Source organism: Schistocerca piceifrons, chromosome 1 (assembly GCF_021461385.2).
Source record: "Schistocerca piceifrons isolate TAMUIC-IGC-003096 chromosome 1, iqSchPice1.1, whole genome shotgun sequence".
In the NCBI taxonomy this organism is placed as follows: domain Eukaryota; kingdom Metazoa; phylum Arthropoda; class Insecta; order Orthoptera; family Acrididae; genus Schistocerca; species Schistocerca piceifrons.
The window spans coordinates 326,437,315-326,458,675 of record NC_060138.1 but is presented as its reverse complement, the minus strand read 5'-3'; the positions used below and the strand labels follow the sequence as shown (position 1 = coordinate 326,458,675).

The 21,361-nt window shown below is 37.2% G+C and overlaps 1 protein-coding gene across 6 annotated transcripts in view; it reads right to left on the bottom strand.

Moving 5' to 3' along the window:
• LOC124782590 (maternal effect protein staufen-like) overlaps positions 1 to 5,561 on the bottom strand; it is a 200,716-nt gene extending 195,155 nt beyond the window's left edge. The window contains exon 1 of one of the 6 annotated variants that reach the window (XM_047253953.1): positions 5,458 to 5,561. Coding sequence is in view for 1 of the 6 variants with exons in the window: in XM_047253952.1 (XP_047109908.1) it covers positions 3,819 to 3,820 (2 nt within the window). In the remaining 5 variants the exon portion in view is untranslated. The other 5 variants (XM_047253955.1, XM_047253957.1, XM_047253954.1 and 2 more) reach the window with 5 other exon arrangements.
• Positions 5,562 to 21,361: the final 15,800 nt, after the last annotated feature.

Here is a 21,361-nt window from a genome sequence, read left to right as displayed (position 1 = left end):
CCACTCTCTTCAAAGTAGAAATTCCATCTTCAGAAGAAAATGGACCAAAGCACTCTTGCACCTCTTGCCAGAAATTTTTCACAAATAACAATTGAGCTGTTGTGCATCCTACAGTGAAATGGTGCAAGTTTTAGCTATTATTTCAGATACATTTTCAAAGAAAACAATTTTCAACCACATTCCATCAGTATCAAAGTACATGGTAAACAAATCAAGAATTGTGAGATCTGTAGAAGCAGCTCAAGTTCAAACAGTGCAGTCATTTTATCTGGAAGATAAATGGGACTGTTCTTGCCAGATTGCCAACAAAAAAGACACTATAACTGTAACAGCTGAAGTCAAAAAGTTGTGAAAGTGAAGAGGTACATGACTCACAGTATTGAAGAAACCTTTGCAATTTATAGGAGCAAATGTGAAGAAACCTTTGCAATTTATAGGAGTAAATGGTTCAAATGGTTCTGAGCACTATGGGATTTAACATCTGAGGTCATCTAGACTTAGAACTACTTAAACCTAACTAACCTAAGGACATCACACACATCCATGTACGAGGCAGGATTCGAACCTGCGACCGTAGCAGCAGCGCGGTTCCCTACTGAAGCACCTAGAACCACTTGGGCACAACGGCTGACTTATAGGAGCAACTATACAACTTCACATGTTGGAAAATCAAAATTTTATGCACTACAACCAAAGTGGGTAGGTCCATACTCACCTAGAGATGTCTGTTTCTGTGTGTACTGTGCAAATTTTGAACTTTGTGTGACAACTTTGAAAAACTTACTGAAGCACGTGACATGTGACACCTTGGTTGGGGGTATGAAGTCATTAGTAGTCTGTGACAAGGCGAGAGACTTGTTTGTTTCGAGAATGTGGCTACTGCCATGAAAAGGGAGGACTGTCTTTACAGACACTTCACCTGGAAGATGAGGCAGATAACTCTGCAGGAATTACGTATGTGACATAGCATCTGAAGAAAATGCAACAACACACTGCTGAAGTTTAAGAGTGTGTAGAAGCTGAAGAACTATGTCTAGTGCTTCTGAGATTTTGCTAAGAACTGGTCTGTAATTCTCCCACAAGAAGTACAAGTGTATCAGAGTAATGACCAGGTTTCAGTTTTTACAAGAGTGACATTTTCAAAACAAAACCACAAGTGTTGCAGTTGTAAGTGATGACATAGGACATAACTCAGCACATACATGCTTTGCTAGCAATGTGCGAAATTTTTCAACTGCAAACAGGGGCAGAGAAGATCATCATTATTTCTGATGGTGCTTCTAGCCATTTTAAAACTTGTTACCAGCTGTTTGAATTGAGTAAGTTGTTTGTGTCAACTGACGGGGTATACAGTGCTACTGGTCACAGGAAGGGACCTTGTAAGGGTGTAGGCGGCCTGCTGAAGCACCATGCTACAAAACAATCTTTCCAAACCAAATATAGCTGCAATTCAGAATGCTGATGATTTTACGAGAGTTGTGAAATCTTCCATCCACATACCTGATTCTTTTGTCCAAAGAGGAAATCGAAGAATTCCATGAATGGAGAAAAGAAGAATGATCTAAACAAATTACTCCTGCGAAGGGAATTCAGTACACACATTTTTGGACTCAAAGTGATGGCGGAACTCTTATTGCATGCACTTTAAAGAGCAACAAAGAAGAAATTTCATTCTTTCGGCCAACACCCAGGAAACAGCAGAATAATATTCAGACTCACAACCTGAGAAGGGGGATGTTTGAGGTGCGTGTGTATGACTGTGACTGGTGGATTGCAGAGATTATAGACACCAGTTATGCATTAAACGAAATTGTAATGAACATTATGCTACCACATGGGCCTGCTGCTGGATATAGGTTTCCGGCTGAAGGACAGCAAGAATAAATTATGTTAAATAAGGATACATTTTGATTTTTATGACCATGTTACGTGATAATGTGGCAATGATAGCAAAAAATTTCAATTTTTTATTAAACCTGTTCAACCTGAAAGAGGAAGCTCTCCTTTTCAGGGGATGTAGAGCTATATGGTACTAATCAACAGAAAAAAAAAATCAAAATTTTCTGCATTAGCATTTAAAAATAATTCCATAAATTCTAAAAAAGTTCAGAATGCTAAAGTAAAAGAACTGACTTACAGGCAAGTCCAACTGGAGGATTTCTTTGTAATTATAAAGCAATTATCTTTCAAACAATAAAAAAAAAAAAAAATATATCTGGAACTGTTCCAGAGACACAGCATTTTAATTTTTTTCAAAAATTTACATCTTCTAAATGGTATGCCATCTTTGGAGGGCTGTATATCTGAGCAGAAACTTTTTTTGGCAAAAACAAAAAAAAAATATGCATTCCTTATTGAGTCCTTCATTTTAACATATTCTAAATTCAATAACATCCAGACTATGAAGATAAGATTTTTTTCCTAGACTGCCTGAGTTGATATGGACTATATCCGGTGACTCAACATCAAAATGCTATTAAAGTATTTGAACTGTATGCCTTGTGTGGAATATATCATTTGAAATAGTTTACTCAAGACATACACATTTCAGTCAGATTCGATGGAGGCACACCCTCTGATTGCATATTGGCACAAGTAAATAGGGTAATGTTACAATATTAACAAACTCATAGCCCCGGAACAAACCTCTCAATTCATGATTGCTCTCAAGCCTATGCAGTATAAATATTTTAAAAATGGATGTTCATGAGAGAGAAATTACTTACACTGCCACCAATAGTATTTTCTACATCTATAGAATTTGTTTTAAAATGCAATCAACATAATAGTTTAAACACGGATGTACACTTTTATAACAGCAGGAAGTATAGTGATTAGCAAAGTCTAATGTACAACACAATCCTTCGTGTACAGGTACGTAATAATTTAACAAGCCCTCAAAAGTACCATATCTCAATATGGTTGCACGAAAATTGCTTTTATGAATTATCTCACTAATTTAGAATTTGCAGCTCTTGTATTCTTCATTTGCAGTGTATGTCACAAATAAATGTTTTAGAGCATTAAAGAATACTTAGCACAGGAATGGATCACCTTCAATTGCACCATATTAATTATAAATAACTTGATATATTGCGCCAGTACAACAGTTCCCTGAAGGTACCAGTATGGTACGAATTTTAACACACACACACACACACACACACACACACACACACACACACACACACACTCTCTCTCTCTCTCTCTCTCTCTCTCTATCTGGAGAAAACTTATTTCACTATGGAGAATAAATAACTAGGCTATATGTATTTATGTTTGTTTATGCAGTTATATGTACCACATTTTCTTTTTCCATTGCTGATATATCAGTTATATAATGATCCATGGCCAACTATATTAATTCCTGAAGTAAAAGTCGTGAGGTACATTAAATTGTTACTAATGTCGATAATTCGTTCTGTTATGATGAACAATGTGATCATGGAGAACCTGAGCTAGCAGTTGGTGACAAAAAGCTGCTGCAGTTTTCAAATTAGCATCTTTCTTGTCATTAAAAAAAAAAGGTTAAATTCGGTAAATGCAAGCGCAAATAGCTGACTGCAACTTCATAACAGTTTCTAATAGCTGCCTCACATTGTATAGCTTCATTTACTTCGTAACTCCCTACAGGAAACAAAAAAACTGCATGAATAAATAAATACATGTAAGAATCTCTTTAGAATGTTGCCTGGGAAGTACGTTCAAGCCACTTCTTCCATTTAAAGGGATTGGGGGGGGGAGGGGCTTGCACATGGAATTATAGAAGCGCAGTGGCCAGAAATCAGATTCATCTATTGCAGTATGAAGCTACGTACATGACCTATCTTCAGCAGAGTAACATGCGTAGCCTGAAGATGCGTATGTTGAATGGCCATATCTCATCCATAATCAAAACATATTCGTGTGATAGGTGGCCCGTAAATACAAGTAAATAAGACTTAAAAGCCAATACAACTCATGACCTTTTCCTTAATTTGTGAGCATACTATACGCACAATATAACTTCGGACTCTTTGCTGTGGTTGCTCGAAGCGTTAAAACACGATCATCGCTTACACTTTGACGCATGTACAGTTTCCTGGTTAAGGTTGGCAACGGACGGAAACAATCCGAAACTGCACGAACTCATTCGAATTTCACCAATTCCTCCGCGCCAAAACTTAGAAAAAAAAAAAAAAGCCTCATCCCCAAGGTCAAGGATACTCACCTATATTTACTGCAGTTATCTTCAAGAGTCCTGATAACATAACTTTCGTAAAATATCAAAGACAAAAAACCTACTTTAAGCCATAAACGTATATATTAATAACATATATAAAATAATCATGAGTTGTCACTTAAAATGTTAGCAGTTCCATACCGATGGGTTGATCAACAAATCAAAAGCCACTAAAGAGGCCAAAGCCTTCAATAAAACAACTGGTATGTAGATCAAACATCAGCTAATAAGCAGGCAGCATACATAACAAAATAATTAATAAACGAACCCATCGCATTAATTATTTTAGCTCCAGTATAGCTGATATTTTTGTAAGTTATTTGACACGAGTTCCCGAGCTAGGTCAGAAGGTCTTTCTTGGGAATATATAATGTATTTTAGTGGTGTTTGTGCTCCGTTGATGCAATCTGTTGGATCGTGACGATGATTCCCCATCATTCGCCTTCTACAGTCGTAATTTGTCGCAGTTGCAAGAAATTTCAAATATAATCGTCACGCGTTGAAACTGGTCACATACAGATTCATCCTATCTAAACGCGGCTGTAAGTGGTATCACAAGACAGTGATGACGTATATGAATACGCAATACACCTTACCATTTGCGCATACAGTATTACGTTTAAAACATTCGCTTAGTTGGCCTAAGTTTTGTGTTTCACTGGCCTGTCAAATAATACAACAAAAATGTCACCCTAGTACAAAGTACAGCAATGCACGTATAAAAATTTTAAAATTAATTACAAAGCACACACACACAGATTCCCAGCGCACAGTAGTGTCCCTATTCAGTTCCAGATTTACGTGCACTGGAAAACATTTAAGAGGCACCGGGAATAAAGTAAGTGATTGTCAACCTCACGTTCAGCATAACCAAAATGCATCAACACCGTCTAGCCGATGTTTCTATCAAGCAATTACTTAGAACATAACCGAACGTCAATACAGTAGTTAAATAATTAAACGAATGCTGAGAAAATCACGATCAGCATTGGCTATGACATTCGGGGGTTAGCACAAAGACGTCAAAAACTGAAGAAGCACGAGTTTAGCAAATGAATTTACAGTCAAAATTAGGCATCTGAGGCGACAGTATTAACTGTTCATGGGTACAGAGACAAACGAAGGGCTTTTTCACATTGCAGGGCATACGAACTCAAATGACATGCCATTGAAAAAAAAAAAAAAATTTCCAACCATTTATCACACCAACCTGACATTTATAATAATTGTCTTACCTTCAAGGTTGAACACCACCACATTCACCTGAGCAACACTGCTGACGTTTTCCTAACTACACTTTCGGATATATCTGATAATCCCCGTCAACAGTGGTAGAAACCTGCAACATGAAAATTCCCTGCTAATGTTATTAATTATACCACACTTGTTCGAAAAATAAAGCAAACTTACCATTATTCCGCCAATATGCTCTCCTATGCGCCCTATATATCATATAGTAGTCCTATATAAATCTATTAGTGCTTCTTTCAAATTATTACACAAAAATTTCTCGTTTGCAGTCGCATTACTCATTAAAAAGTGAAAAGTATGTAAGAAGTAAATCGGGTGCGCTGATTTAAATTTGTTTACCATGAACACGAATAAACTTTGAATTTGTATTTCATATAAATGATTGTTTTTTTAAGGTCATTCAGCGTTAAAAGTTGCGACTGATAGGCCTAATTTATTTAGGTATATCAGTAGAGTATAAATGCAGCTGTAACAGGTCACTACACTAATATATAAAAACACATCAATCGGAATAATTACTGAGAGTAGTGCGGTCATGGGTGTCGAATGCGCTTGCTGCCAGAGAGTAGTTGAAATTTTAAATGATTTCTTTGGGGCGATTGCAGTTGGAAAGAAGAAGCGATTTCTTGAATAGAATAGAACAGAAACTTTATTGTCACGTAACATGTCATATACAATAAGATGATTGGCCATAGGTGACTCGTCAGTTTAAAGCTACTTCCTAATTGTAAGTAAACAGAATAATTACAGTATTTTGTAATTTAAGTACCACAAAATTATTTAAAATAATTATGTTGGAAATAAAGTAAAACTGGCAATAAGTATTTACTTAAAGTACTTTTTTAGCATGACAGAATAAAATTTAACATCAGGCACAGTTACTTGTTACAGTCAGTCATACTATTTACTTGCAAGGTATTTTTTAAAATGATTTCCGAATTCCGGTTCATAATTTTTAAATTTTTCACAGACTTTATTTCCCAGCCTCATACCCATATAGTAAGATGTCTTCTCCAGTAGTTTTAGTCTATGAGTTGGTAACTTGTACTGATATTCGTTTCTTGTTTCATAATCATGCTTAAACAATAAACAGGTTATCCTGAAAAAGTTGTGGGTTTTGTTTAGAAAACTTAATTGTCTCATAGATATAGAGGCCACGAACAGTTATAAGATCAAGGGCCTTGAACAAAGGTTTACACGATTGTCTTTTTTCTGCGCATGCCATGGTTCTAATGATTTTTTTTGTAGCCTAAAGACTCTGTAATTTTGTTTTCTCCGTTTCCCAAAAATTTATACCATATCTAATCACAGATACAAAATATGCATGATATAAAACTTTTTTGGCTGGTGTTTCTGTTATACTGCTTATAACATTCGTTGCAAATATTAGATTATTTAGACGAAGACACATGGCAAATACATGGTCTGTCCAAGATAAATTCTTGTTCAGCATTACACCTAGAAATCTGGTACGGTTTGTGATGGCAAGGTGATTGTCCTCATATGGTATTTCTAGTATATCCCGTACAGTTTGCTTTGTGGTAAAGTGAATGATTTGTGTCTTTGTGAGATTTAATTTCAGACCAGACGAATTATATGCAAATCAATACACAGCTAAAAGTGCTTCCATAATTACGGCGAGAAGGTAGGAACGAAATTTTCCAAAGTAAACATACACTCAGATAGCCATGGGCGTGGACTCGCAAAAATTTTACGCTATAGACATGGTACAAACACATCTAGTTAAGTGAAACCAGGTGCACCTATGCAAAAAAAAAAAAAAACTGGAACTTCATCAAATGCAAATGAATGCACAGTAATAAAGGAAGGAGACAATGGTGTTTACAAAAATGAATTATCGAGTGCCATACTGGATACCAAATAGTGTAAAACAATGATCATCATTGGAATCCCGCTTAGACCTCATAAACGATTCGTGCGTAAATAAAGAACTCATGAAAGCCAACAAACAGTTCGAGAACATATGCAAAATGTCTGAAAATGCGCAATTTCTACCTGTTAACTACCTAGAAAGAGACAGTTTTGCAAAACATGGTATGCACTTAAATGGAAAGGGAAAAAGTCTTCTCAGCTCTAAAATTATGGAGATGTTAATGGCAACAGCAGAACCAAGATTACCATGCCGGCCACAAATAATAGTACAGCAACCACCACCAACTATTAGCAGTGAAACTATCAAAAACTACAGCAACAAAAAAAACTATCAATATCAGAAATAAAACCACCATCATCAGCTGACACAGCACAGCCCTCACCAGTGGCAGAAAAACCAGCATCGACTGAAGCAAGACAATCCTCATCTCAATCAACAGCAGAACCACCATCATTAGAAACAACAACAGAGCCAAATGGTGGCAGCATCAGCATTGACAAAATCAGGACTATCATTATCACATGAACAAGCAACAACAGAAGAACCAACAACAATAGCAGAAGAATCAATAGGAGCCACTCATAACAAGAGAAAAACTTCACCACCATGCCATCTTGTAGATTACATTAAGATGAGTAATCTACACAAAGTTGTGTCTGGCCAGTTTAGAGTAGATAATTTTGACGACATCACATCTAGAGTAGCAAATAATGACTGTATTGTGCATCTGAATATTGAAGGTTTATCAAGTAGTCTGGTCAGTAAGCTTCATGACTTAGAAATATTTCTGGAGAGAACGAAATGGTTTGTAAAGGTTATGCTTAAGTGAACATTGGCTTAGCGATGAAAATATAAATTTATTGAACAAACTTACAGATTATGAAGTAGCAGCTAGCTTCTGCAGAGACAATGGGTATGGTGGTTCATGTATTCTGGTTCACTCATCAGTAAAATACCAAATTAAGGAAAATTTCAATAATTTAAATCAAGAATGCACATTTGAGAGTTACTGCATAGAACTTGAGGACTATAACAAGCTGATATTCAGCATATATCATACCCCTAGTTACTCAGTGTCCTGCAGTTTTCTGACCAAACTTGAAAATTTACTCCACCAACTCAAAACTGAAAAGATTCGTAAAAAAAAAATGTTGTTTGTGCTGATTTTAATATAGATATGAGAAAAGATGACAAATTTGCCTTTAAGATGGAGCAGCTATTGTCCACACATGGCTATATTCTAAATTTTGCAGAAATGACGAGGGTAACTGGTTCGTTGGCATCCTACATAGATAACATTGCTAGTAGGTTAAACTACAGAGTAACAGAAAAATGCATAGTAAGCTTAGGGATCTCGGACCACAGTGCTCTATTAGTGCCATTACCCTACGTTAGCCCGAAGCACACAAACAAGAAAATCAGAAATTTTAGACTATAAAATATAGAAATGTTCGTCAATAAAATCAGCCTCATCTCATGGGCATTTACTGCTAAGTCCTCCGTAAATGAAAATTTCAATAAGTTTCTGGAGGCCTTGTTGATAATGTTCAATGAATGCTTTCCTTTTATAACTATAAAAACTGTCACACTTAAGAAGGGTTCATGGATAACAAGGCGTATTCCAATTTCGAGCATGAGGAAAAGAGAACTTTATTTGGAGGCGAAAGTCAATCGAGACCCAAAATTCTTAAGTTATGTAAAGCAATATAAGAAAATCTTTGATAAAGTTGTCAGACAAGCGAAAAAATTGGAGAATAATTTCAAACGCTAAATGTAAGTCTAAAGCAATATGGACCATTGTAAAGAATGAAATAGATATCAAAAAAGGCAGACAACGGAAACTTAACTGGTGGTTAAAGGTGAGACTGTTTGGGACACTACAAAAATCTGTGAAGTGTTGTTTAACAGCCACTTCATAAAACACATGAACTTCCACCACCAAACGTGTACCTTGTTTCCAGTTTATGTAATCCCACTAAATTTAAATTCACCCATATATCCTATTATCAAGTAGCTGATATCATAAAGTCGTTGAAGAATTTAAATTCTGTAGGATGGGATGAAATTCCTACAAAAATAATAAAGGTAGTCACCCATAGTATTGCACATCCATTGTCCCTTATAATGAATCAATATTTCAAGAAAGGATGTTTTCCCGATAGACTGAAGTATGCTGAAATACAACCCATTTACAAAAACAGGCAGACATAATGCAATGAGTAATTGTTGACCAATCTCATTGTTATCAATGCTTTCCAAAATATTTGAAAGCGCTGCATGTAACCAGATAGTTAACTACAATAATCTGCATAATATTATCCAGAACAATCAGCATTGTTTTCAAAGAGGACACTGCACTGTGCAGTCCATTAATGAACTTATTACAAAAATTAATAGTGGCCTAGATAAAAATATGAATGTATCGGGCATCTTTTGTGATCTAAGTAAAGCCTTTGACACAGTAGATCACAAACGACTACTTCGCAAGCTACGAGCATGTGGTTTTAGTGAAAATTCACTGAGATGAATGTCATCTTACCTATGAAACAGTAAACAAAGAATAGTAGTAGAAGAAACTGGTAAGAGATTCTTCTCAAGTGGAAAAAGACACAACAAGGTGTGCCACAAAGATCTATCCTTGGGCCATTACTGTTCTTGTAATATATAAATGACCTGCAGACTAACATACATTCAGACACTATTCTTTATGCGGGTGACTCTACAGCATAGTCTGTTGCAAGAAAACTTAAAGTTTAATTAGTCATCTTGAGCTGAAATTGAGGCCTGAGTGAGATATAATGGTCTGAAATTAAATCTAACAAAGACACAAATCATTCACTTGAGCATGAGGAAAAGAGAATTTTCTTTGGAGGCGAAAGTCAATAGAGACCAAAAATCTCTTAAATTATGTAAAGCAATATGAGAAAATCTTTGATAAAATTGTCAGACAAGCGAAAAACTTGGAGAATAATAATTATATTTCAAATGCTAAATATAAGTCTAAAACAATATGGACCATTGCAAAGAATGAAATAGGCATCAAAAAAGGCAGACAACGGAAACTTAACAAGTGATTGAAGGTAAGACTGTTTGGGACACTACACAAATCTGTGAAGCGTTTAACAGCCACTTCATAAATCACATAAAACATTCACTTTACCACAAAGCAAGCTGTACAGGATATACTAGAAATACCATATGAGGACAATCACCTTGCCATCACAAACTGTACCAAATTTCTAGGTGTAATGCTGAACAAGAATTTATCATGGACAGACCATGTGATGCCACGTCTCACTGTCTACATAGTCTAATATTTGCAATGAATGTTATAAGCAGTACAATAGAAACACCAGCCAAAAAAGTTGTATATCATGCATATTTTGTATCTGTGATTAGATATGGTATAATTTTTTGGGGAACAGAGAAAAGAAAATTACAGAGAGTCATTAGGCTAGAGAAAAAAATCATTAGAGCCATGGCATGTGCAGAAAAAAGACAATCGTGCAGTCCTCTGTTCAAGGCCCTTGATCTTATAACTGTTCCCGGCCTCTATATCTATGAGACAATTAAGTTTTCTAAGCAAAACCCACAACTTTTTTGGGTATAACCTGTTTAAGCTTGATTATGAAACAAGAAACAAATGTCAATACAAGTTACCAACTCATAAACTAAAATTGCTGGAGAAGACATCTTACTATATGGGTATGAGGCTGGGAAATAAAGTCTGTGAAAATTTTAAAAATTATGAACCAGAAGAATTTGGACATTATTTAAAAAAATACCTTGCAAGTAAATATTATGACTGACTGTCACAAGTAACTGCGCATGATGTTACATTTTATTCTGTCATGCTAAAAAAAGTATTTTAAGTAAATAAATATTCTTAATTCTACTTTGTTTCCAACATGATTATTTTAAATAATTTTGTAGTACTTAAATTACCAAATACTGTAATTATTCTATATACTTACAATTAGAAAGTAGCTTTAAACTGACAAGTCACCTATGTCCCAATCATCTGATTGTATATGACATGTTATGTGACAATAAAGTTTCTATTCCATTCTATTCACCCAGGCCTCAATTTCAGTCAGAGACTGCTGAAGATGACTAATTAAATTTTCACTTTCCTTGCAACAGACTATTGCTGTAGAGTCACCCGCATAAAGAATAGTGTCTGAATTTATGTTAGTCAGCAGATCATTTATATAATACAAGAGTAATGTTGGCCCAAGGATAGATCCTTGTGGCACACCCTGTTCTGTCTTTTTCCAACTTGAGAAGAATCTCTTACCAGTTTCTTCTGTTACTATTCTTTGTTTCCTGTTTAATAGGTAATATGACATCCATCTCAGTGAATTTTCACTAAAACCATATGCTTGTTGTTTGCGAAGCAGTAGTTTGTGATCTACTGTGTCAATTCATATTTTTATCTAGGTTACTACTAATTTTTGTAATAAGTTCATTCATGGCTTGCACAGTGCAGTGTTCTCTTTGGTAACCATGCTGATTGTTCTGGATAATATTATGAAGACTATTATAGTTAACTATCTGGTAAAGTGTAGCTCTTTCAAATATTTTGGAAAATATTGATAACAATGAGATTGGTTGATAATTACTCATTTAATCATGTCTGCCTTTTTTTGTAAATGGGTTGTATTTCAGCATATTTCATTCTATCAGGAATACATTCTTCCTTGTGAGGTCATTGATCTCATCGGATTAGGGAAGGATGGGGATGGAAGTCAGCCATGCCCTTTCAAAGGAACCATCCAGGAATTTGCCTGAAGTGATTTTGGGAAATCATGGAAAACCTAAATAAAGATGGCTGGGCATGGATTTGACAATAGTACTCCTGTATGTGAATCCAGGGAAGAGGACCAAGTATTGATGATAGAGCAGGTAATAGCTTGTCAAAAATGGTAAACAGAGTATTAGAAGTCACCTGAGAAGTTAGGTGCAGCAACATTACATTCACATGAGGACAGTGTGTGGATTCTGCAGTGGCATAGTCAACCCTTGATGGACAAGGCAGTCAGGTGAATTAATCAGAAACTGAACAGCTTACTGCTGACATCAGGCGTAGTTGACATTGGTGATGTGCCAGTTGCTGCCATGGTAGATGGAATACACAAGAGATGGCCCACACTTTGTCATATCCTTAGGTAAAAGGCAACTTCTGTAAACAATATCGAAAGTTAATTAAAGACAGAATTTTGCTGCAGCAGGGGCCACAAGAGTCACACATGTAGAGCTGGCTCACAGCAGATGCAACCACAGGGATGATACACCAGGTCAGAGGATGATGAGGTAGCCCTGGGAGAACAAGCTATTCGTCGCACTTTATGAGGTGAAGTCCTTAGACAGGAAAGGGATGAATAATATGACAGAATTAATGAAGCAACACCCTTAGACAGTAGGGGATGAATAAGGTGACAGGATTATTGAAGCAAAGGTCTTGGACAGTAAGGAATCAAAATTAATGAACCAATGCCCATAGGCAATAATTCTGAGAAAGAGAGCACAAGCTGTAAGAGAGAAAGGGAGAGAGGTTTGTGGTTGTGACTATCTTAAGTTATGAGATGCTAATTAAAGTCTTAGAACTTATTTGGTAGCCACGCAGGGAATGACTTCCCCTATCCCCTCCACACAGCCTCTGAAATATTTCTGAAGAATGATTAACCAAGTCAACCATTATGGTGATGTGAAGACTTCAATGCCATGACATGCCAGGGGATACTGGGGTCAAAGCAGTAGGCGGACAAAATGAGAGGGTCCAGGGGACAGTGTTGCTTCTTCTAACAGTTCTGTGCATGAATCTAAGATCAATAGAGCCATGCAGCTATCTATCTGCTTACCAGTGACTTCAGCCTAACACACTGTCTGCCTTTGTCCTCAGCTGCTTCTCACGTCTAACCCATACAGTCCACTTGGCCACAAGTCTGACTAGACTTGTGGCCGAGTAGACTGTATGGGTTAGATGTCAGAAGCAGTCATGGACAGGCAGACAGAGTGTTGGACTGAAGTCACTGGGAAGTGGATAGACAGCTGCATGGCTCTGTTGATCTTAGATTAATGGGAGGAATTGTTAAAAGAAGGAACAGTGATAAATAGTCACTGCCTCTTTTAATATTCTTCTCGGGTGTGCAGCCGAGAAGAACATGATCAATTATTACGCTGGGAAAGCCTTCGGAGTCAAGTCACTGCCTCTGTGTAATACTTGAGTTTAGTGTGAAGGCACATCAGTTGGAGAAGTCAATCTGTAACTTGAGATTCAGAATAAACTTAAAGGTTGGTTGTACCTTTTGAGTACTTATTCTCCTCATCATCCTCTACTCAACTACACACATCTTAGGGAATTTACATCAGACCATCAAGTCTCATTCTTACATAGGTCAACTGACTGTATTCCCTTGAACATGAGCCACTGTTGCGAGGTCGCTTGCTAAACCCATGCTCAGGACGCGATAAATAAATTTGGAGCAGCAGGTGTAGGGTAATCATGGTTTTCTTGTTGGTGGTCATGGTACGTTGGTATCATGTAAGTGTGTGATTAGGAACTGGTAGGTTTGCTACACTTATATTAGCACCTGTAGAAAGTTGTGGAAACTTGCAATTTTCTGAATTTGATGGGTGATAGGACAACAGAGACCTATAACTGTAGCAGAAGTCAGTGCAGGTAGGTACCATTCTGAGGAGGCAGCCAAGACATCTTCTGGCTGAGCAGAGCAGTGTGCTGAAAGCAATCAGTACAGAGAGCAGCAGACAGTGAGCATCATCAAAGATGGAGACAGGTGGATGCCCCAGGGTTTGAAACCAGGGGCCAGACTTCACAGCAGCAGCAGCAGCAGCAACAAGCTGTGGGTTCGCCATATTTCTAGCGGTACAGCATCTGACACTTTGCAGCCAGATGTCATGAGGATCAACGGTGGGGGCCCAAATTTTGCAGAATTGGCAACAAGAAAGTGTCAGTGCAGTCCAACAGGTACAGCAGCAGATGCATTTCTACACGCAGCAGCGCAGCTCAGTGTGACTCGTCCCAATGCAGCACAGCAACAAGGTAAATTAAGCATGTAACTTGTTAGAATACTTTGTATAGATTAACTGGTCTGGCTACTTCTCATTGGTAACTGGCAGAATAAGTACTAAGGAAGCTTTGTGTATCATAGGTAACTCCTTTGATGGTAATAAGAGGGGCCTGAGGAAAGTTATCAAAAGTGTTGATCTTGCTTTTGAGCTATTAAAGCCTGAAGAACACGAAATGTTGTTTAAATTTGTAAAAGCAAAAATTAGTGCAGAAGTGACATCAAGGCAAGGGCGAGGGGAACCAATTGAAACATGGGCAGACAGGATTGATGAAATGTAAAGGGACTTTAGAGAAGCTTTTGGTAGGGTGGCCAGCAGGGAAAGTCAAAAGGAAACAACTAAATTAACTGCATCTATAGGTAGGGCATACTTCATACAAGGGCTAAGTAGTGAAAGAATACAGACAACTGTGTGAAACCAAGATGATGAAATTAGGCTATTAGTAGCAGAAGAACTTACTCTACAAGAAGAGAGCAAGTTATTCCTAATGAGGGATGAGGGAATAATTCCAGAAATATGACTTGGACCTGTGAATGAGATGGTAAAACTGTTTAGAGATGTAAAAGATCTAAAGTGCTTTACATATGGGATGCAAAAACACATTGCTGGTAAGTACAGAGGGAACTAGCCACAGGGCAGAGTCTGAGTAATGACAGCCAAAGAGTTTACGGATGTTTGTTATCGGTGTGACATGAAAGGCCACACAGATGTGGACTGTAGAGCTCAGTTAAAGGAAGCGAATGACATTGATCCATTTATAGGGAACTATAGGAAGACCAACCAGTTATACATGGGAGATCCTCCAATTATAGTCAGCTGAATCACAATGGACTGTGTGTGAGAATAAAACACATAATGTGCTGTAAATGCAAGCAAATAGGCCATTATGCCAGGGACTATCATGTACATGCATGGCATGCACTGAGAAAATGCAGAATGCCAGTGGCAAGTAAAAATGGGAAAATTCAGGGCATCTAAGAGGTGACAACACCATGCAGTCAGGCATTTGTCACATTCAATAAACCAACAGTTCGGCTGATAGATTGTGCCACAGAAAACAATGTATTAGTGTTACATTGAGTGGAATTAAGGAAGAAACTTATGTTATTGGTAGACACAGGGGCACAGTTCTGCTGGCTAGTTGTAAAGTTACAATAAATGAAACAGAAAGCCTTTGGCTGAAAGATGTCATCATCAAAGCAGTCAGGACAATAGGTATGATGGAAATACACCTTAGTGCAGAAGGTGCCAGAGAAGTCAAGCACAAGATTAATTTGTATGGATCAAGGTTAGACACCTCCCCCCACGAACCGTGGACCTTGCCGTTGGTGGGGAGGCTTGCGTGCCTCAACGATACAGATAGCTGTACCGTAGGTGCAACCACAATGGAGGGGTATCAGTTGAGAGGCCAGACAAACATGTGGTTCCTGAAGAGGGGCAGCAGCCTTTTCAGTTGTTGCAGGGGCAACAGTCTGGATGATTGACTGATCTGGCCTTGTAACACTAACCAAAACGGCCTTGCTGTTGTGGTACTGCGAACGGCTGAAAGCAAGGGAAAACTACAGCCGTAATTTTTCCCGAGGGCATCCAGCTGTATTGTATGGTTAAATGATGATGGTGTCCTCTTGGGTAAAATATTCTGGAGGTAAAATAGTCCCCCATTCGGATCTCCGGGCGGGAACTACTCAAGAGGACATCGTTATCAGCAGAAAGAAAACTGGCGTTCTATGGATCGGAGCGTGGATGTCAGATCCCTTAATTGGGCAGGTAGGTTAGAAAATTTAAAAAGGAAAATGGATAGGTTAAAGTTAGATATAGTGGGAATTAATGAGGTCCAGTGGCAGGAGGAACAAGACTTCTGGTCAGGTGAATACAGGGTTATAAATACAAAATCAAATAGAGGTAACACAGGAGTAGGTTTAATAATGAATAAAAAAATAGGAGTGCGGGTAAGCTACTACAAACAGCATAGTGAACGTATTATAGTGGCCAAGACAGACACGAAGCCCATGTCTATTACAGTAGTACAAGTTTATATGCCAACTAGCTCTGCAGATGACGAAGAAATTGAAGAAATGTATGATGAGATAAAAGAAATTTTTCATGTAGTGAAGGGAGACGAAAATTTAATAGTCATGGGTGACTGGAATTCGACAGTAGGAAAAGGGAGAGAAGGAAACATAGTAGGTGAAAATGGATTGGGGCTAAGAAGTGAAAGAGGAAGCCGTCTGGTAGAATTTTGCACAGAGCATAACTTAATCATAGGTAACACTTGGTTCAAGAATCAAAAAAGAAGGTTGTACACATGGAAGAATCCTGGAAATACTAGAAGGTATCAGATAGATTATATAATGGTAAGACAGAGATTTAGGAACCAGGTTTTAAATTGTAAGACATTTCCAGGGGCAGATGTGGACTCTGACCACAATCTATTGGTTATGAGCTGTAGATTAAAACTGAAGAAACTGCAAAAAGGTGGGAATTTAAGGAGATGGGATCAGGACAAACTGATTAAACCAGAGGTTGTACAGAGTTTCAGGGAGAGCATAAGGGAACAATTGTCAGAAATGGGGAAAGAAATACAGTAGAAGAAGAATGGGTAGCTCAGAGGGATGAAGTAGTGAAGGCAGCAAAGGATCAAGTAGGTAAAAAGACAAGGGCTGGTAGAAATTCTTGGGTAACAGAAGAAATATTGAATTTAATTGATGAAAGGAGAAAATATAAAAATGCAGTAAATGAAGCAGGCAAAAAGGAATACAAACGTCTCAAAAATGAGATCGACAGGAAGTGCAAAATGGCTAAGCAGGCATGGCTAGAGGACAAATGTAAGGATGTAGAGGCTTATCTCACGAGGGGTAAGATAGATACTGCCTACAGGAAAATTAAAGAGACCTTTGGAGAAAAGAGAGCCACTTGTATGAATATCAAGAGCTCATATGGAAACCCAGTTCTAAGCAAAGAGGGGAAAGCAGAAAGGTGGAAGGAGTATATAGAGGGCAATATTATGGAAATGGAAGAGGATGTAGATGAAGATGAAATGGGAGATATGATACTGAGGGAAGAGTTTGACAGAGCACTGAAAGACCTGAGTCGGAACAAGTCCCCGGGAATAGACAACATTCCATTAGAACTATTGACGGCCTTGGGAGAGCCAGTCCTGACAAAACACTACCATCTGGTGAGCAAGATGTACGAGACAGGCAAAATACCCTCAGAGTTCAAGAAGAATATAATAATTCCAGTCCCAAAGAAAGCAGGTGTTGACAGATGTGAAAATTACTGAACTATCAGTTTAATAAGCCACAGCTGCAAAATACTAAGGCGAATTATTTACAGACGACTGGAAAAACTGGTAGAAGCCGACATCGGGGAAGATCAGTTTGGATTCCGTAGAAATGTTGGAACACATGAGGCAATACTGACCTTACGACTTATTTCAAGATTTTAAACATGGCTGCAGCAGCAACTGTTAAAATTCTTCACAATAAAGGATGGCAGCCAAAAACAGTTGCAGGATAGAATTTTTTTATTAAAATTCTTGACCAAGGTTTCGGTACATATAAATATACCTTCATCAGAAGTACATTTCCTGAATAGAAAGACACATTCATTAGAAAAGCCATATCAACGAAAGTGAGAAACAGAAGCTTAAATAACGGTGAAATTGCTAAAGTAATACAGACACACAATCTTTAGTACTTACTAAAATTACATCATGCACTGGAGAATAATGAAACAATTATGCCAAAAGGCGTCGTCAGTAATTAAAATATCATCTCCATTTGTACAACATGTGTAATGGGTACAGGATCAAAGCGAACAGTTTAACAATGTTACTTCGCCTATGAACTGTTGAGACACGAGTGTGAAGGCACTAAGGTAGATTGTTTCGCCGAGAGAGGGCACTTGCATGTGCCAGACTCGCGCATATTACAGTCCATAAATACATACATAAGCGCATCAAAATTATTAAAGGTTGTGTTAATTCAAACTTTGTCTTAATAAATAAAGCGTATCACGCCAATTAAAGACATTTATGTAAACTAGAAATATTGAACCAAATTTACCTGTGTCCTAGTGTCAAACGGATAAAGCTTGCGCTTGGAACATCTAACGAGAGAGGGCACTACTGTAATGCGCGAGAGTCTCGCGTAACGTAGGCAGTGAAATACATACTAGCGAAACAACCAAAATGTTATAATAAAACGAAACCATCTGTCTGTATGACTAAAACATAGTAGTCATTTAACCACACATACACATTGAAATTCATAATTAACAAACATCACAATATGTAGATCCCAACAAGATAGGAAAAGCGCATTTCACCGGCATCAACAAGCAAGAAAATAACTCCTAGTCAGCCAGACTATATTACATTAAGGCAATGAGGGGTTTGAAACTGTCTAAAAAATTTTTGTTTCGAAGCTGCACCTGTTCATTAAGAACAAAACCATCTTTTAGAGACAGATGCTTGAAAATCTCTAATTCTTCGAGCAAGTCTAGTTTGTCACCTTTATCAGCTTCATGAAGCAGCTCTACGTCGTCCAGTTCTCTTGGCGTGTGCTGTAAGAGCCATAGATGTTCAGCAAAGGTGGAATTATATACGTTTTCTCCATTTTTACCTAACTTGTGTTCTTTATACCTAACTTTAATGGGTCTACCTGTCTGCCCTATGTAATAGTTTGGGCAGTCGTTACAAGTAATTTTGTATACACCGGACTTAGTGCTGAGTTCTTCTCGTGCTCCAATATTATGAATTACTCTACGTTTGAGGCTATTATTTACGGAAAAAGCAACTCTATAACCGTATTGTTTCTGTAAAAGTCTTTTAATCTTATATGAAACGTTCCCTAAAAATGGAATAGAAATAAAGTTATTACTCTCATAGTTTTTTGTCCTGTTATCTCCTAAAGTAGAAAATTTTACAGCTGTTTTTTTCTTAGCAATTTGGTCAATTAATTTAGGGTCGTATCCATTGTTAGTGGCTATTGATTTTAATAAAAATATTTCATTGTCAAAACAATTCTGTGCTAAAGGTGTGCTCACTGCGCGATGGACTGCAGAATGAAAAAAGGCGATCTTGTGAGTTTGAGGATGACAGGAATCTGCTGGAATAATATTATCAGAAAAAGTTTCTTTACGGAAAATGTCGAAGCTAATGGTGTTACCCGATAACTTAAGTTTCAAATCAAGAAAATTGAGTTCTCTCTCGTTATTTTGTATCTCTTTTGTAAATTTCATTTTCTCGTGGAAACTGTTGAAAACATGAAACAGTTGTTGTAGATCTTGGTCACAACCTTGAAATAGTATGAGTATATCATCAACATAACGAGCATAAAAAGAAATCTTATTGCCTAACGTAGGGTTGTTTTTGAAGAAATTTTCTTCTAGTGCATTCATAAAGATGTCAGCGAAGATGCCAGCTAACGGGCAACCCATGGCTAAGCCGAATGGTTGCTCATACATTTTACCATTAAACTGAAAGTAATTGTAATCTAGTACAACCTGCAGTAGTGACATAAGTTCCGACAACTGTAGCTCACTTAAAGTTTTATGTTGTCGAATGTTACCTTCAATAATCTTAAGAGTGATATCCACTGGAACATTAGTGTATAAACTTACGACGTCAAAAGAAACCAAATGAGAGGAAGAAGTGATCTCTATTGATTTTAGCTTGTTTATTACCTCAGCACTATTTTTAACAGAGTAATTGTTTTCAAAACAAAGGCTTCTTTAATTTTAGTGTGTAAAAATCTCGCTAATTTGTGATGTGGGCTCTTTATTCCATTAACAATGGGACGAACTGGGTGTTGACTTTTGTGTACCTTAAACTGACTTCTAAGCGTAGGTGCTCTAGGGTTCATGTTAATTAAGGTTTTCTTTTGAAACTCTTTCATAAGATGTTTACTTCTCCTTAACGTATCTCTAATTTGCTTTTGTAACGTAGGGGTATGATCCTGCTCAATTTCAAATATACCATTTTCTTCGAAAAAAGCCAAAGTTTTAGCAATGTATTCACTTTTGTAGGCTACAACAAGCGAATTTCCTTTGTCTGATTTAGTGATGAGAGCCTCATTATTTTTTAATTTACGGTTAATACTAGTAATAATGTTTAACACCTCTCTGTTTTAAATCACTGTTTTTTACCGACTTGACCTCTCTTTCTATAATTGCGCTACATTCATGAGCTATCCTATTTTGTTGGGATTTTTCAGTTTTTACGGAGTCAAGACCAACTTTAAGGTCAACAATAAAATTATCTATCACTTTAGGATCGTTAATATCAGGCATGAAATTGTATTTAAAACCTCTCGCTAGCATGGCGCTTTCTTGAGGGGTAAAGCTTATAGAAGTTTTGTTTAGTACTCTGTCGAAAAATTGGTGTTCGCAATTGACAGTTCTTTTTGCATGAACAACATTAGATTTTGGGGTAACATTTTCCAGTTTATGAAGTTTAAAATCATGTCTACACTGAATTTCAACCTTACGATTGTGTAACCACTCATTAACACTATGCCAAACACTGTCTACGTGAAAGTTAAAATAATCTTTAAAAGTTCCAGTAATATAGAGATACAAAGAGTAAGCTTCTTCATTTAGTTTATCTTTCTTCTTATAAAGGTCACTGATTCTATCACTCATAATTTGTTTCGCCAGTTTAGCTTTAGTAGATGGAAACTTCTTACACTGTTTCACATTGATAAAAGCCTTCACATAATTCGGTGTCAAATGGCGTCTCTCACACTGTTTAGTGAAGTCAATAGCCATACCTGTTTTCAGGATTTTAAATGAGATGTCCATGTATTTTGAAACAGCCTTTGAAACCTGGGCAGGTACATATTTCAAGATTTTAAACATGGCTGCAGCAGCAACTGTTAAAATTCTTCACAATAAAGGATGGC